The 17333-nt window shown below is 44.8% G+C and overlaps 1 protein-coding gene across 1 annotated transcript in view; it reads right to left on the reverse strand.

Annotated features, from left to right (window-relative positions):
- Positions 1-17333, reverse strand: part of LOC122789862 (U2 snRNP-associated SURP motif-containing protein-like) — a 1539784-nt gene that overhangs the window by 893191 nt on the left and 629260 nt on the right. Inside the window, exon 10 of the mRNA XM_044057296.1 lies at positions 13972-14180. Coding sequence (XP_043913231.1) covers positions 13972-14180 — 209 coding nt within the window. The remainder of the gene's footprint in view (positions 1-13971; positions 14181-17333) is intronic.

The following is a 17333-nucleotide window of genomic DNA, read 5'->3' on the forward strand; positions in this document are numbered from 1 at the left end:
CACTGATTTCTGCAGACAGAAAGTTGAAGTCTTACTTTGGGCCTGGAGAAAAAGTCTAGCCCCATGTCTGGAGTGTGCTCTTAAGGAAAACTGTCCTTGGTGCAGACAGCTGCATCTGAAAATACTGTGTGTATCCATTTTTGTTCTAAGTGAACGTTCCTCACCGGAGTCGGTAATGAGTACTGAAGCTTGCTGATTACTGGCCCAGAGGTGGGATGTCGCAACCTCAATGATCAAAGTCCACCCTCTTCAGCCTGTAAAACTTGTCCACAAGCTCAAGTTAGCAGAGCATCAAAACTTTTTCCAGGCACTAAGCTCCACTCATAACGTCATGCATGATCCACACTCCCAGGACTTTCTACTAAATAGCACTAGAGCTCACCTCTGGGCTAATACAACCTATGGACTTGAAAAGCTGCCAGTCCAGACCTCACCTCAACTGGAGAAGGAAGAAAATTGGTGGGTTTGTTAAAGAGGATGAACTCACACTATGTAAATCTATCACTACGGTATGTACATAAACGTTCATACCCAAGATGATTCAGTTCATCCTCTTACCTCTAGGACAAAGTCCCAAGCATAGCCTATTACCCCATGCAACACAGCAGCCCCAAGTAAAGAACATTTCCTGGACTCAACCAGCTTATGCAGTCTTGGAGGAAAAAAAAAAAAAAAACAGAAGCCTAAGCTGCAGCTGCAGAAATATCACCTATGAAGCAATCAGCAAAAATGCATTATAGCTAGCTAAGGCTTTAACAGAATGAGTGGAATATGCGCAAGGTTTTATGAAAGAGAACCTTTACCATCTGAGCAGGTGGGACTTTCTACCTTCTAGTTTCAAAGGTTTCTTGCCTATTGTTCAGCACTTGTCAGGAGAAAATAGTTTTGCAAAATCTTACCATAACCATAGATGCCCTTCTCTTCCATGTTGCAGTATTCGTACTGCGGGATTTCCCACCTCGGGTGACCCGACGTCAGCTCCTATACAAAAGCTTAAGCCTGGCTGCTGTAAGTGTGTGGGACGTCACACGCAGGGCCATAAACCAGGGACCATAAATGTGACGTCTGCACGCACAGACCTCAGAACCTGAAGCACAGGATAAGGAGTACAGAAGAAAAGGTTGAGTATAAGGAGCAAATGTCCTTGAAGAGCTGTACAGATTAGCCTGTAGGGGGTGGATACAGAGGTCAAAAACCAACCATCCAGCAGAGATTGAAAAAAGGGGGTATGGAGAGTGGGAAGGAATACTGAAACATGTAAGAGGACATCTATGGTTATGGTAAGATTTTACACAACTATTCCATGCCCTTCTATTCCTATGTTGCAGTATTCGTACTGTGGGAGAGTACCACAGCTAGAAAAAGTGAAGGGAGGGGGCAGAGGTAGAGTATTCCAGGAATCCCTGTAAGATTGCTCTGGCCCGAGAGACCTGGTCTAGCTTTTAGAGTTTAGTGAAAGTGTGAACTGTAGACTAGGTAGCGGCTTCCGTGATGGAGGCTGTGTCCTGCCCTCTAAGGAAGGCCTTGGCGGTAGCCATGCCTCTACTGGAATGAGCCCCAACTCTTTGAGGCAATGGTTCGCCATGATTTGAGTTGCAGAAGAGAATGGATTTCCTGATCCAACAGGAAAGGGTTTGTTTGGAGACTGCCTTACCCAGAGCCCCTTGGTGGAAGGAGATGAAGAGTTGGTCAGATTTTCTGAAGGACTTAGTTTTGTCCAAGTAGAACCTTAGTTGTCTGTGCACGTCTAGGGAGTGAAGGATCCTCTCTGCGGTATTAGTTGGGGAGGGGAAGAAGGTAGGTGAATGGACTGATTTAAGGATAGCTCATTCACCACTTTGGGCATGAAGGAAGGGTTTATGCACAAATTCACCATGTCATTGTGTAAGGTGGTGTGAGGAGGACAGGCCATGAAGGCCTTTAGTTCACTCTTCTAGCGGAGGCAACGGCTACTAAAAGAATGGTTTTCCATGTGCTCTTTTGTAGAGAAGCTGTACTGGCTGGCTCAAAAGGACGCAAGGGAGTTTTTCCAGCATGAAATTGGGGACCCAGGGAAGAGATATGGGTTTTCCTGGTGGTCTGATATGCAATACCCCTCTCCGGAAAAGTTTAACGTACAGTCTGGAAAGCAGTGGTGACTGTAAATGCATACAAGCTGAAATGGCAGAAAGGTGGACTTTCACTGAAGAATATGCTAGTCCTTCCTTAATAAGCTCACATATATAAATAAGGACAAGTGAGGGATCCACCTGAAAGGGGTCCCTGTCCTTAAGGGAACACCATTTTAAAAATCTCTGCCATTTAGACAAACCTTTTCCCTAGTAGTTGGTTTCCTGGCCTCCTTCAGGACTGAGAGCACATCCTCTGAGTAGTGTTGGCTGGAAGGATCAGAAGTTGATCACCCATAGAGTTAGGTGTAGCAAAAACAGCTGAGGGTGAATGAGAGGTCCCTTTTGTTGCGTTAGTAGGTCCACCTTGTGGTGTAACTTGTGGTGATTGCCCTTGGCTAGGGAGTGAAGGGGGAACCAGTGTTGCCTTGGCCAATAGGGAGTCACCAGCAAGATTTCTGGTTGTTCCTTCTTGATTTTCAGAAGGAACTTTTGTATCACAGAGAAGGGAGGAAAAGCATACAGGAACACTCCCCTTCCATGGAAAGCTGAAGGCATTCACTCTCCAGGCTAGCAGTGTGATCCCTGGTATAGAATGTGTTTAGCTGTCTGTTCTGGGGGGAGGCAAACAGATCCACTTGAGGTGTGCCCCACTGGTGGACGATGTCTAGGAAGGTATCTCTGTGCAACATCCATTCGTGTTGTAGAGAGGATGTTCTGCTGAGCAAGTCTGCTTGCTTGTTTTCCTGAGAGGTGATGTAAGAGGCCTGCAGCAAAAGGTTGTGGTTGGCTGCCAGATCCCAGATTTGTAGGCTTATCCGGCATAACTGGTATGCTTTCATCCCTCCTTGTTTGTTGAAGTACCACATGACAATTGTGTTGTCTGTCACAATGTGGAGCAGCCCTGGCTGCAAGACGGGAAGGAAAGCTTTTAGAGCCAACAAGACAGCAGTCATTTCTCTGACATTGATGTGTTGCTTTTGCTGGGCAGAAATCCAACACTGTTGTACCATGAAGTCCTGTAATGTTGCCCCCCACCCTAGGTCTGACTCATCTGTGTGGATAGATTGAGTGGTGGTGGGGAAGTTGCAGAGTAATGCCCTGTTTCTGTAAAATTTGGTGAATCCACCACTTTAGCTCTGTTTTTGGCCAGAGCAGAAGGGGAATACGTTTGGTCTACTGGTTGCTGACTCTGAGACCACATAGTCTGCAGGTACCATTGGAATTTTCTCATGTGCATACCTGCTAATAGTAGCATGAGAACAGCGGCAGCCTTGAGACCTAGAACTTGCAGAAATTGTCTTGCAGATAGGCAAAATACTTAAAGTACACTTTGAAAATGGGGGAAGAGAGACTGAACTTTATCCTGTGGGAGAAAGGGTCTCATCAGGTCAGTTCTGATCCTGTAGCCTAGGAAAACTTTGTCCTGTTGAGGAAGAGAGGATTTCAATGGGTCTGTAGGGTGGATTCTGATTCTGCCAGAATGAGAATGTCGTCCAGGTAAGGGTAGATTTGGACTCCCTTGGTTCTGCAATAGGCAATGGCTGGGGCCAAGCACTTTGTAAAAACTCTGGGAGCCGTAGACAAACCAAAGGGCAAGGCTGTAAACTGAAAGTGTGAAGAGTGCCCAGTAAAGCGCAGAACCTTCCTGTGGGATGGTCTGATAAAAGATGCTTACCTGCACATTCCTACCCCTCACCCCCTCCCAAGCCTTCATGGTCACTTTGGACTTAGGAGAGTTTGAAAGGAAAGCATCCTGAAGGAGGGAACCTTTAGGAACAGGTTCAGATAAGTCAAGTCCAGGACTGGTCTCCAAGGGCCATCCTTTTTTGGAACTAAAAAAAGATGGGAATAGAAGCCTCGTCCTTCCTGTCCTGAGGGAACTGGTTCTATAGTTCCGACAGTCAGGAGTTCTTTCAGAATGAGAGGGAACAGATGAAGCAGAGTTTTTGGAGGAAAAGGAATTTTTGGTTTTTCCTTCCAGGATACAAAAATATCCTTTTCAAAGATTTGAGGTGATGGTTTTCCACAAGGTAAGGCAGATGGACAGAAGCAGTTGAGCAAGACAGTCATGCTGAAGAGGGGCCCCCTCTGTCTGGAAAAGGCTGTTAGGCTGAGAGTTGAGGAGTCTGTAGCAAGGCTGTCTCCTGGATCGCCTATGGGACCTTAAGGGGGAAGGGAGTGACGCCGAGGGAGTCCTTCTGACAAAGGATGTTTTTGCTGGGTAGTTCCTGTAATATTTACTTTATTTTAAATTTGTTGACAGGGATAGTCTGACTGGATACATGTCCATTTTCAGCGGAGGCCTGGGGGGGGAAAGCTCCAAGGTCACCAAATTAGAATAAAATACAGTATATACAGTAGCGAACATATCCAAGCAAGCAGTAAAGTTTATGAATACAATTATACAGAGGCTACATACCTAGGCAAATAACAGTTCTGGGGTTAATGAGAATCAGAGAGTAGGTCTTTGTTAAGTAATTCAAGTCGGATAAGAATACTATTAACTCAGTTAGTTACAGATACAATATTTACAATGGTTACATGCCAAAACACATTAGAATTAAACAAGGTAAGGTCAGGATAGTGCCACAGGTAAGACAAAATAACTACTTTAGTCTCACTGTCACGGAGAGTTAGTCGGGTTTGCTACACTGACATAGCCAGTTTAGTATCAAATGCTGTTCAAGTCTAGTCTTGAATTGTCTCAGGGAGTTGAGCAAAGTAATTTCGGTTGGGAGAGAGTTACAGGATCTGTTTACAGAGTTTGCAAAAAGAGAGTCACCAGCAGAGTTATTAGTTTTGATAGTCTGGACTAGTACTTTATTAGAGGATCGCAGTGATTATGATAGGGGTAATAATATTTTGAAGAGCAGAAGTATTATCTGGATTGTAAAGTATCTTATGGGCAGTTATCATGAGGTTATACTGGATAAAGCTGGATAGTTATAGCCACCCAAGCTGGTTAAGGTTAATACAATGGTGAGTCCTATAAGGCAGGCCAGTGGCAAATCTGGCAAAATGGTTGATACAGAGTTTGTTGAGGACAGATTTGTTTAGACTGGAAAGTATCGGAGATGCATACAGAAGAGTTGAAAGTAGGTGTGAGCGCGCTATGGCAGATCTAGCAGGTGGGGTTAAGACTTTTATCCTGTAAAGCGAGCCTAGTTTTTTATTGATGGTCGTTATAGATTAACTTGTAGGTCGAATTTGAGATTATCGATTAAAACACCTAACAGTTTTGTAGAGTCTAGGGAGACTGTGTCATTATTAGATTTAATGGTAAAAGTGAATGCTGTAGACCTGTGTGTTGGTGAGAACACCAGCAGATGCTTAATGTTCTACAATTCTTTTCTTTTCTCTGGTAAGTTTTTGAAAAGTTCTGCCGAGTTTTTTTTTTTTTTTTTTCAAATAAAAGGTTGTGGTCCAGAGGATCATCCATGATTTTGGATTAAAAATCCTCTGGTAGAGGTTGTAGGTGAAGCCAGGAGCATCTGTGGAAGGCAGAGGCAGCAGACCTGGCTGAGTCCTCTTCTGCATCATAACTGCACCTGATATAGTATCTGGCTACTTGTGTAGCTAGAGACAGTTTTGATGCAATGTCAGCTTTGGTTGGACAGTCTGGGGTAGAAGCCAGGAAGGTGGAAGCCTGGGAAACCAGGCCCAAGGCGTATTTAACCATGTGGGTTTGGTAACTGATAGCCCTGAAGGCCAGGGTAGAGGAGGTGTATACCTTCTTACCCATTCTGTCCATGGTTTTACTGTCTATCTGTTGGCAAAAGTGAAGCAGAGGATAATTATCTAGACTGTCTGGAGACAGCAGTAACTGCTGGGTCAGCCAGGGGAGGTTTCAGCAGAAACTTCTGGTCATCAGGCACTTTGTAAAACCTATCTGGGCCTCTTAGGGGCAGGAGGTTGAGAATTTGGAATCTTGGAGACTGAGTTAAAGGCAGCCAGGAAAGCTGGAAGCACAGGAGGAAGAGCTGAAGGGGAGCAAGAATCAAGTTGCAGAAGTTCAAAATATCTTTTCTGGGCATCTGACAAAGGCAGTATCCCATCTGAAGTACTCTCCCATTTTTGAAATAGTTTCCCCAACAGTAATATCCTCTGGTGGGGAATGTCCTTCAACAGAGTCTTTGTCTGGGGAGGAATAATCCACAGGTGAAGCAATTTGAGAGATATAGGAAATGGATTCTGCAGAAGAGGAGTAGGACTGGTCTGGTTCTTCTTCCCCTGATGAGTAGTGGTAAAGGTAGGGAGGAAGCAGAGGCTGGTCTGGGGCTCAGCACAGGAATGTTGGTAGGTGCAGGGCCTGTGGGCCTAAGGGCCATAAAGGCCAGCATTAAGGAGTTTGTGAACAACTGCCAATCTGGACTTCCTTGAGGCGTAGGGCTGAAGTGTTTAGTTTTTCTTTGTTGGCGTGGGGTTAGGGGTAGGTTTAGAGAAAGAGGCCTGGGCTGGAGCAGGAAAGGTCTTGGTCGGCCGACCAAGTAATGGTTCACCCATGACGTCAGTTGTGGCTGGCATCTGGATTAACTCCACAGATATGCTATTAGTAGCTGCAGTACCTGCCTCTTTCAGAGGAACCGAAGCAGACAGTAATTGGGTGTCCCTCGGTCCCTAAATCGGTAGTTTGAGACGCATCTGATGGTGGAGCGGCATCGGGAAAAGACCTGGAAACCTTGGCCTTCTTCCTCAGTTGTTCGGCTTGGGTGGCCAACTCTGGATCCATCCCGAGATTGAGGCATTTTAGCCTTTGATTTTCCAGATAAAAATTTAGTGCAGCCAGCTGGTTGCGTAGGGTTTTTGGCACAAAAGACTTGACAAATGGGGCAGGCCTTACGGTCATGCTCCTTACCTAAGCAAAACACACACCGGTCATGAGAGTCTTTGTGCGGTACCAAACGCCCGCAATTACATTTGCTCTTTCTCAGACATCTGCTAAAAGGGAATCTACAGCAACCAAGCTCAAACGTATGTAGAAGAGAAAAACCCTATCTTTCTGAAGTCTTCGGTCGTAGGAGCGAAGTGGTCGAAGTTGTCATCTGCGGCTGAAAAGTTCTGGAGGTCTGTGCATGCAGACATCACATTTATGGTCCTTGGTTTATGGCCGTGTGTGTGACGTCCCACGCACCTACAGCAGCAGGGCTTAAGCTTTTGTATAGGAGCCGACTTCAGGTCACCTGAGGTGGGAAATCCCACAGTATGAATACTACAACATACGAATAGGACATGTGGCTATTGAAAGGTATTCAGTTGAGGATATCCATGCTGCTAATTTGAAGCTCTTGGACATGGGTGCACTAGCAACCTATTTTGCTGCTAAAGAAAGGTGCAGATCTTTCGAATTAGTAATCCCGCTCCTTGTTCATATGGAACAGATGAGAACTGTGACTGCCACTGCTGGACAAAATCAACAAAAAGTAAACTTGCTTCCTCTTTCCTTTAGCAGTAGTCTGGGAAAGAGAAATGGTTGGAAAAGCACACAGCAGAAGCACTACTGTCCAGGGAACAGAGGTGTTCATCACCCACATTTCCTGTAACGTGAAACTGGAACAAAATTTCATCAGCTGGCAATTCTGTTGTGGTACAAAAAGGTACATCTGTTTCCCACTTATTCAGCAGGCCTTGAAAAATCTGTATGTCTAGTCTCCGTTCATGGATACCAGGTGAAAATCAGCCAAGAAAATCCACCAGTGAGAGCTTAGGTAGGACAGGCTGTATGCAGCTAGCAGAAAACACCTTGTTTGGAAACCAGGACACAGGTCATCATCAGTAGTCTTTGTAGACAGTACTAATGTGTTTCTCCTGTTTTAAGTTCCAAAGAGCAATAGGGTTAACACTGCCTTTAGTGTACCAAGGTGCCACACCTTCTTAAATGCTCATGGGGCCAGGAATAAGACAATAATCTCCTTCCATCATGAATGTATAATGTATTTTTGCATATGCAGGTGGCCAACATAAGCTTCTCAAGCCAAATCTGTGGCACTTGCCACCAGGATCTGAATATCTGAATATTTTGATTACAAAGGCCATACCGGAGTAAGGCAATAACTACTGGAACCATATGCTGAACTCCTTTTTATACAGGTAATCAATCACAGTAATCTCTCTAAGTGATGTTGGTGCTACATTCAGAGACGTCTGAAGTATCAAAGCATCTTCCACATATGCAGTCTTGGCAATGGTACTACGAAGACAGATGCTGATATGCAGATAGGAGTCTTTACGAATGAAATATAGTCACCTGTTCCTGGGCAAGAACAGTTCACCTATTTGTGTCCAACAGACCACCCACAAAGACCTTTAATGTCCCCAGTGCCAGGCTTGACTTTGGCAGACTTGGGATGAAACCAAATCTGATCAAGTAATGAACACAATAATGCAGGCAAGTTCTTTCTATATGGATGCCCAGAATAAGCAGTCACTTAAGAGTGCATATAAATCCCTCAAGTTCTGAGGTGATCAAATACTGATACCAAACATTTAAATGAACACTCCAAGTCCATTGCAAAAAACAGCAAGGAAATCGAAGTGTCGCTTTATTACCATGAACACAAACTACCTGTGGTTCCTGTAGATAGGGACTATGCAAGCAGACATCCTTCATATCCAAGATGACCAGCAGTACATTTGTCATGAGCATGGGGAAAACACCTGAAGGGAAAATGTTTTGAGTCCATCATTAAAAATGTATTTGGTCTGCATTCATGAAGGATAGGCCTTCTTCAGGACAGCCTCCTTTTTTCTGGGAATTTTCTCTATGGTTTTGCACCACAGGAGCAGAGAAAAAATTGGTTATGCCAACTCTCTAATCTGATTAGAGGAGGTGCATTCCTAAGCATACAAGGAATGATCTGAATTCTATATTGTACCCTGTAAAAATAGCGTCCTGTACATTTGTTTAAAAAAAAAATAAATAAATAAACTTGCACAATGCGGGAAGGTGAGTGCAGGAATGAAGGTACTAAGGACTGTAGAGAAAAGCTACAATAATCAAGTACTAGCCATTTGTAACCTGGGAGGAGAGGCATTCCTTCTACACTGTCTATGCTTCTTTTATCTCCTCTACAGGCTTGCTTCTTTTCAAAAGGCAAACCCATCTTTTACTGGAACTGAACTGCCGTAGGTTGCAGACTCCAGTTTTTTTACAACTTTTTGTGCAGAGAAGTACTTGAGAGAGGGAGAGACTGAGAGGGAGGGAGGGAGAGACTGCGAGGGAGGGAGGGAGAGACTGCGAGGGAGGGAGGGAGAGACTGCGAGGGAGGGAGGGAGAGACTGCGAGAGAGGGAGGGAGAGACTGCGAGAGGGAGGGAGACACAGACAGCGAGAGAGGGAGGGAGACACAGACAGCGAGAGAGGGAGGGAGACACAGACAGCGAGAGAGGGAGGGAGACACAGACAGCGAGAGAGGGACAGACTGCGAGAGAGGGACAGACTGCGAGAGAGGGACAGACTGCGAGAGAGGGACAGACTGCGAGAGAGGGACAGACTGCGAGAGAGGGACAGACTGCGAGAGAGGGACAGACTGCGAGAGAGGGACAGACTGAGTGCGCGAGCGAGAGAGGGACAGACTGAGTGCGCGAGCGAGAGAGGGACAGACTGAGTGCGCGAGCGAGAGAGGGACAGACTGAGTGCGAGCGAGAGGGACAGACTGCGTGCGCGAGCGAGAGAGGGACACACAGAGCGCGAGCGAGAGGGACAGACTGAGTGCGCGAGCGAGAGGGACAGACTGAGTCTGTGGCGAGAGGGACAGACTGAGTGCGGCGAGAGGGACACACAGAGCGCGAGCGAGAGAGGGACACACAGAGCGCGAGCGAGAGAGGGACACACAGAGCGCGAGCGAGAGAGGGACACACAGAGCGCGAGCGAGAGAGGGAGAGACTCAGCGAGAGCGAGAGAGGGAGAGACTCAGCGAGAGCGAGAGAGAGAGACTCAGCGAGAGAGGGAGAGACTCAGCGAGAGAGGGAGAGACTGAGTCTTGCGAGCGAGAGGGAGAGACTGAGTGCGAGCGAGAGGAGAGACTGAGTCGAGCGAGAGGAGAGACTGAGTCTTGAGCACGAGAGGGAGAGACGCGTGAGAGAGAGGGAGAGACGCGCAAGAGAGGGAGAGACGTGCGAGAGAGGGAGAGACCGTGAGTGCGAGCGAGAGAGGGAGAGACCGTGAGTGCGAGCGAGAGAGGGAGAGACCGTGAGTGCGAGCGAGAGAGGGAGAAAGGGAGAGAGGGGGAGGGAGACAGTGAGTGTAAGAGAGCGAGCGTTTGTGTGGTAAACAACAAGTCTCTCCTCTCTCTCTCTCTCTCTCTATGGTGCATTTAGTAACTGTTCCTTAATATTCATTGGAAAGAGAAATTCTCAGTCAACAGTGACAATGAAGTAATGGCCCTGTTGCTGCCCCTCTCCTGCTGGTATCACTAGCAATATAGCACGCACACGTAGCAGCATCTGTACTCCCCTCAAAATCAGCCTCATTTAATTTAATGTAAATATCTTACAACTTAAAGTCTGAGATTTTACTGGCTTTATCTTCCACTTATTTTAGGATAACTCTCTACTGTGTAGTTAAATTTGTTTTGACAATTTATTGCTTTGCAGTCAGTGCAAAGGATACATATACCTTCATTTCAAAATGGAAAAGCTTTTCTGCTTTTCGTGCAATTAAGAGTGCTACGCCCTAGAGCAATCTTTCATTCCCCCTAAAACCATCAAAAATATATCAGCAAAACCTATCCCATTTCATGGGGTAAGGTGGTTGGGAATCTACTAAAGACATTCTCAAATGCCTACAATACAGAGGCAATCAACCTGATCTAAATGTTTTCTTTCCCAAGAGGTCTACATATCTTTTAAAAGACTGAGAACCACACCCCCCCGACTCCTTACTTGAGATGATCATGCAAAAGACTAAAAATAGTTTAGCAATGAAAAAAAAAATAAGCTCTTGTCATTTGAGTCACATCCATATCCCAAGTGTCATAAGAGCTGTGCAAAATATGACAAATCCTCTTCATCAAAATCTAATGCTAAGTAATCTGAGGGAAAGGTACTCTTCTCTTCTGGCTAAAGCAGTCACTTGTAAACTGATGACTTGGTTCACATGAGAAATAATCTTGGGCCATGTGACCACGTTTACTAGTAAGTATTTTATATTCAAGAGAGGTAGAAGCGGAGATGCGTCTGTAAGGCAACCACACAGGCCTTGGGCATTCATCTCTGCAGTGTGGTACAACAGGGACCCTTCTGTGCAAGTTTCTGCCCAAAACCAAGCAGTTAAACCAGGCCGTCTAGAACTATTCAAATGAAGTCAAGACATCTTGCAGAAAGACTCACTTCAGGAGTTCAGGTAAAATTTTCAAAGGATGCACATTCATCACATGTGCAAGGGAGAGGGCATCCAACTTGGATATCTAAGCTAGTTCTAAAACGCCTCTCTGTAAATAAGGGGTACAATCCCACTGCTTGCATTTATATGGGATAATGCATATAATATATGTGCGGACACAGTCAGAGTAATAGAAAAACACAAGACACAGGATGATGCCTCACTGGGACAAACAGGTCTCATAAGGCCTGGTAAGATAGCAAAGGCCTCTTGCTCACTTCTTAATAGTTATTTCATTAGCTAGTTGTTCACCTTTTCTACAGTTGGGTACTTTTTCTTGAAGTATTTCTTATGTTTTTGGCTGCTCCTTGAAGGCTCCCTTTCTGGGGAACAGTCAGTTCACACAGTGCTAGCAGTAAACATTGTAGTCTCCCCCAAAGTATAATGAACACTACAATCCAATAGATGGACACACTCTTCCAAAGGCACTCTTGCTGAGTGACTTTTCTGGAGGAAAAAAAAAAAGTGAAGACCTGTGGGGGGGGGGGGTGCCACAATGAACAATACTAATCATACAGTAACTACAATACAATGGAAACAAAAGCCAAATTCTAGGAAAAAAACATTTACCAAACTAGGCACTTTTACTTTCTCTGGATGCTGCATGAAAGGGACTTGTGGAGTCACCTACATCACTTCGTAAAAGAAAAGTTGTTTTTTTTTTCCCCCTCTCCATAGCTAACCATTAGCTCACTTAAGAGAGCCTTTCCCTCATTCATCAAGTCTCCCAAAGACCACCTTAGCCTTTCCTGGGCTAATTCCAACCCACTCAGAAGCTGGTAATAAAATTGAGGATCCTGGGACAGCCTGCTGATGTGAAGTATTTTTTCTTCAGGCTCCTTGCGTGGACCCAAACTGTTTTCAGGAAAACCTGCAACACGGAGTGCTGGTACATCATTCTGCCTCTGCGGTGACTTACCCATTACCCCAGCCTCCCGAAGGCCATACCCCCATAAACCCCCCCCCCCAAGCCTTCATTGGACCCCTACAGTGGTGTGCCAGACTGCCCCTCACTCCAGGATGGGCATACCAATCCTCCTCTGCCAGCACTTGAGACCCAAGCACTAACTTTACTAGTAGTTAGTGCTTTATCTTTCTCCATAGCAGTGGCATGGACTAAAGAAAATCAATGTCCTGGACAAACGTTCAGTCTTTTGCTGGAATAATTCAAAAACTCTGGAAGCTGGGCCAGAAGAACATGAGACCACCTGTGGCTAATTCCCATGGATGATGAATACCATTTGGCAGGGATCCTTATGATGAATATCAAATGGTTGGGAAGCAGTACCATGAAAAAGTAAAGATGAATATTTCTGCTTTTATAACGAGTCACCATCACTTAGTTTAGAAAGGACAACAGCATGAAACAGAGAGTGACCTTCATAGTGATACAGCAAGAGCTTCAAATGCTACAAATAGGCCAAACAGTAATTCAGGTCAGTGGGAAGAGAAGAGTGAGACAATGGTGAGACAGTCCCTCACAAAGGAAATAAGGAGTCTGGGAAACACTGCCTAAGTAAAGAGGCTGTAATTTGATTACTTGTCTCAGAGAAGTGTCAGCTGTGTGTTCCAAGGACCACTGTGTAAACATGAACAGCATTTTAAACCTTTGTTTCTAAATTACTTAGAATAGTTAGAATACTACCTCTGAAACCATAAAACAAAATCAGTACTAATTGTAATACTAGATTTTAATGTTAACTCCTTACCCAACCTGAAAATCTCAACTTGGGGGGTGGGGTGGGGGTGGAGGCATAAGATTGTTTAAAAAAATGTAAAATCTAGAAGACGTCAACCAGTTATCCCAAGTTTACAAAACAGACTACATGAAAACCTTTTTACAAAAAAAATGTACTTACAAGCACATTATGCAGGCCACCTTCTCATTTAATGAAGACCAATTACAAATTCTCCATATTTAAAACAAGGACTTGAGAAGCATACAAAACTGAGAATGATTACAACTAAAGTATGTGTTTTACACATCACCTCTTTTTCTATTTCAAATGCATATTACTTTGTACTCCCACCACAGCAATTAACAGAAAAAGTAACATACGTTTGATCTTAGTCAAAAGACCAAGAAGTTTTACCACCAAACGGTATTAGCAGATGTCCAGCAGGACTAAATGGAAAAGTTGGTTGTCATTTAATGAATGCTTGTCACAATATCCAAATGCTAGATAGTACTGCATTTTTTAACCCATAAAGCCATTTACTACTTTGTACTAGCATCTAATGCAGATCTAGCTGTCTCAAGGGAAGTCCTGCCAACAAACTGGTTAGCAGATTGAACCAGCCAGACTCAATGGAAGGCCAACACTTGTACAATGCCAAGGAAAAAACAAATGACTAACAGGTAATATTACAATATACACAGACAAAACACTTGAATATTTTACTATATTAAATATCAACAGCTTAAGTTAGACAAATGTTTGAGCATAGCAACATGCACACTCATCATATTCACAAACTTTACCTGGTCAAATTCCTCCTTAGAATTAATTGGAGGCACAGGCACTTCTGGGTTCTTCAGCCTTTCTTTAGGCTGGGCATTAAACGGTAAACCTGATGGGGGAGGTGGCACTGTGTGCTCCATCATTCCTGGGGGGATGTATATAGGATGTGGGGGGATGGGAACTGGTTTTCCCCAGCCCAGTTTCATTTCAAAACCCATTATCACTTTTCCTATGAAACAAGGGAAAAGTCCATAGAACTTAGTTGTAGTCAGCATTCATTAACAAAAGTCTAAACTAACATTAGGCATCACCTCCTTATGGGAAAAATCCATGTGGAGGAACTTGCTGTATTGTATAATGTACACTTCATAAACCAAGACAATAAAACATTTGCTAGTACAAGCCTTAGAAAACATGCTTCATTGTTTACATTTTGTACTATGTTAAAAATGCGGATATCAATTCTTAAATACACTACTACTTTTTTTTGTTAAGGGGTTTCCCCAAAACAGAAATTACTTTTGTTTTTGTTCAATTAGTAACTTAGACAAGGGCATTTCAGTATATTTTTCCAAAATTGACGTACCTAATTAGGAATCAGCATTAAGAAAAAAACAAGATGAACCTACCTTCTCCATCCTCATTTAGACATTACAACAGAGGTTTGTACAGATTTAGCGGTCAGATTTTACAGTTGCGAACTATAATGGCACATTGTTGCTTTAAAAGCCACTTTCTAACTTGGCAGTATAAAACTTACCAGAAAAATCACTTGGAGACTTACGATACCCTGAAAAGTACATTTATTTCTGCATTACAGGCAAGTCTTTTTTCTTAACAATAGTTGTGTAAAATCTTAGCATAACCATAGATGTCCTACTCTTCCATGTTGCAGTACTCCCAATTGTTGGGTTTTCCTCTGTTGCTACCCGAACATCCAGCGAGTATACAAAAGCTTGTAGTCACTGCTAGGTACATGGGACTTTATGTTGGCCTAGCAAGTGTAGGCCATAAAAGTGACGTCTGCATGTACCTTTCCTCAGAACTGAATCCCCCAGTCGGACCCAGTCTTAGGAAAGCTGCACAAGCTCTATGCCACTCGGGAAGGAACAGTTTAGATTGACAGAAGGGGGAAGGTGGGAGGGAATGAATATTGCAACATGGAAGAGAAGGACTTCTATGGTTATGATAAGATTCTACACAACTATTCTAGGTTCTTCTATTCTCATGTTGCAGTATTCCAACTGTTGAGCGAGTGCCATAGCTCACAGGGAAGAAGAGGGAGGTAGAATGGAGCTATTCTCCACAAAGTCATGCAGGACTGCCCTTGCAAACACCACTCTGGATCTGGAGACATGATCCAGCCTGTAATGTTTAGTGAAGGTGTGGACAGATGACCAGGTAGCCGCCTCAAGCATGGAAGCAGTGTTCAATTCTCTGAAAAAGGGTTCAGACAAAGCCATGGCTCTGGTGGAGTGGGCCTTAACTTTTGAATTGAGCGGTTTCCCATGGAATGTGTATGAAAAGGATACAGCCTTTGAGATCCAGCCTGAAATGGCCTGCTTCGTCATCGCCTTTCCCAGGGCTCTGGGGTAGAAGGAGAAAAAAAAGCTGGTCTGATTTCCTAAAGGCCTTAGTCTTGTCCAGATAAAATCTATGGTCTGTGAACATCAAGGGAATGTAAGACTGTCATTTTGGGGATTAGAAAAAAGGGTGGACAGGAGAACACCCTGATTTAGGGAAAACTCATTCACCACCTTGTGCATAAAGGAGGGGTTGGTCCTCAGGGTCGCGCTACCCGTGGAAGACGAGGAAAGGAGATGTTGCCATGAGGGTCTGGAGTTCTGACACTGGTCTGTCTACTGTGAGGGCCACCAGGAGTACAGTTTTAAAGGCACAATGTTTCAGAGAAGCCTTAGCAGCTGGTTCAAAGGGGCCACAGTGAGTTTCTCTAGGAAATAATTCAAATCCCAGGGAGGAGGGATCTGCCTCCCGGGGGTCTGAGGTGTAATACTCCCTTAAGGAATATCTTTAAAGGGAGACGGTAGGCTAGAGGAGGATCAAGAGGCAAGCAGGCAGAAATTGCAGCACGGTGTGCCTTAACCAAAGTATATTCCAACCCTGTTTGGAGCAGTTCAAACAGGTAGGACAGCACTAGTGGGACCTCTGTTTTTAAATGCGTCTTTGCTGACACCACATGGAGAACCTCTTCCACTTAGACAGATAAGATCTCAGAGTATTAGGTTTCCTGGCCTCTTGCAGGACTGCAAGCACGTCCTCTGTGAAAAGGTGTCTCAAGGGGGTCAGAATTCTATCACCCACAGGGTTAAGTTCAGAAATTCCAGGTGGGAATGAACCAGGGGATCCCTTGTCCTGTGCGAGAAGGTCCACTTTGTGAGGTAGCTTGTGGTGATTTCCCCTGGCTAATTGCAGGAGTGGGGAACCAATGCTGTCTTGGCCAAAAGGGAGTCGCCAGCAAGATTACTGGTCTATCCTGCTAGATCTTCAGCAGGACTTTTTATATTAGTGGGAAGGGGGGATGCATACAAAAACATCCCCTTCCATGAGAAAGATAAGGCATCAGATGCCCTTGCTAAGGGACTGGGAAGCTTGGTGCAAAATACTGGGAGCTGTCTGCTTAGGGGGGAGTTAAACAGATATATTTGAGATGTACCCCACCTGTGGTCGATGTCCAGAAACACATCCCTGTGAAGCACCCATTCATGGGATTGTGACATAGGCCTGCTCAAAGTGTCTGCCTGAATGTTCTGGGCAGAAGGAATATAAACTGCCTGCAGAGTTATTCAGTGTTGGGTTGCCAGATCCCATGCCTGAAGAGTAAGTCTGCAAAGCAAACAGGACTTGGTTCCTCCGTTTGCTCACATATCAAAGAACTGTAGTACTGTCTGAACAATTTCAGGGACCCTTGTTTTAGGGTATGATGAAAGGCTGTCAGGGCAAATATGATAGCTCTCATTTTCCTGATGTTGAAGTGTTCCTGTCTGAACCTGTGGGACCATATGCCCTGTACTTTCAGGCTGCCCAGAGTAGCCCCCCCAGCCCAAATCAGAGACATCTGTGTACATCTCCTGGACAATGGGAAGGGGTTGCAGTGGAAGTCCTTGGTCAAGCGTGACCTGGATCAACCACCACAGAATCTCCTTCCTCAGACATGGGAGGAAGGGGATGACAAAGTCCAAGGCGTGAGGGTGTTGGGTCCATAGGGACTTTAAGTACCACTGCAATTTCCTCATGTGCAGCCTTGCCAGAGGAAGCATGAGAATAGTGGAGGCCATATAGCCCAGAAGCCTGAGGTACTGTCTGGCTGTCAAAACAGTGCCTTTGAGGACAGCTGCCAGGTGCTGGGTCAGGGTCTCCACTT

The sequence above is a fragment of the Protopterus annectens genome, chromosome 15.part0 (genome assembly GCF_019279795.1).
Source record: "Protopterus annectens isolate FY-2018-M chromosome 15.part0, PAN1.0, whole genome shotgun sequence".
Classification (NCBI taxonomy): domain Eukaryota; kingdom Metazoa; phylum Chordata; order Ceratodontiformes; family Protopteridae; genus Protopterus; species Protopterus annectens.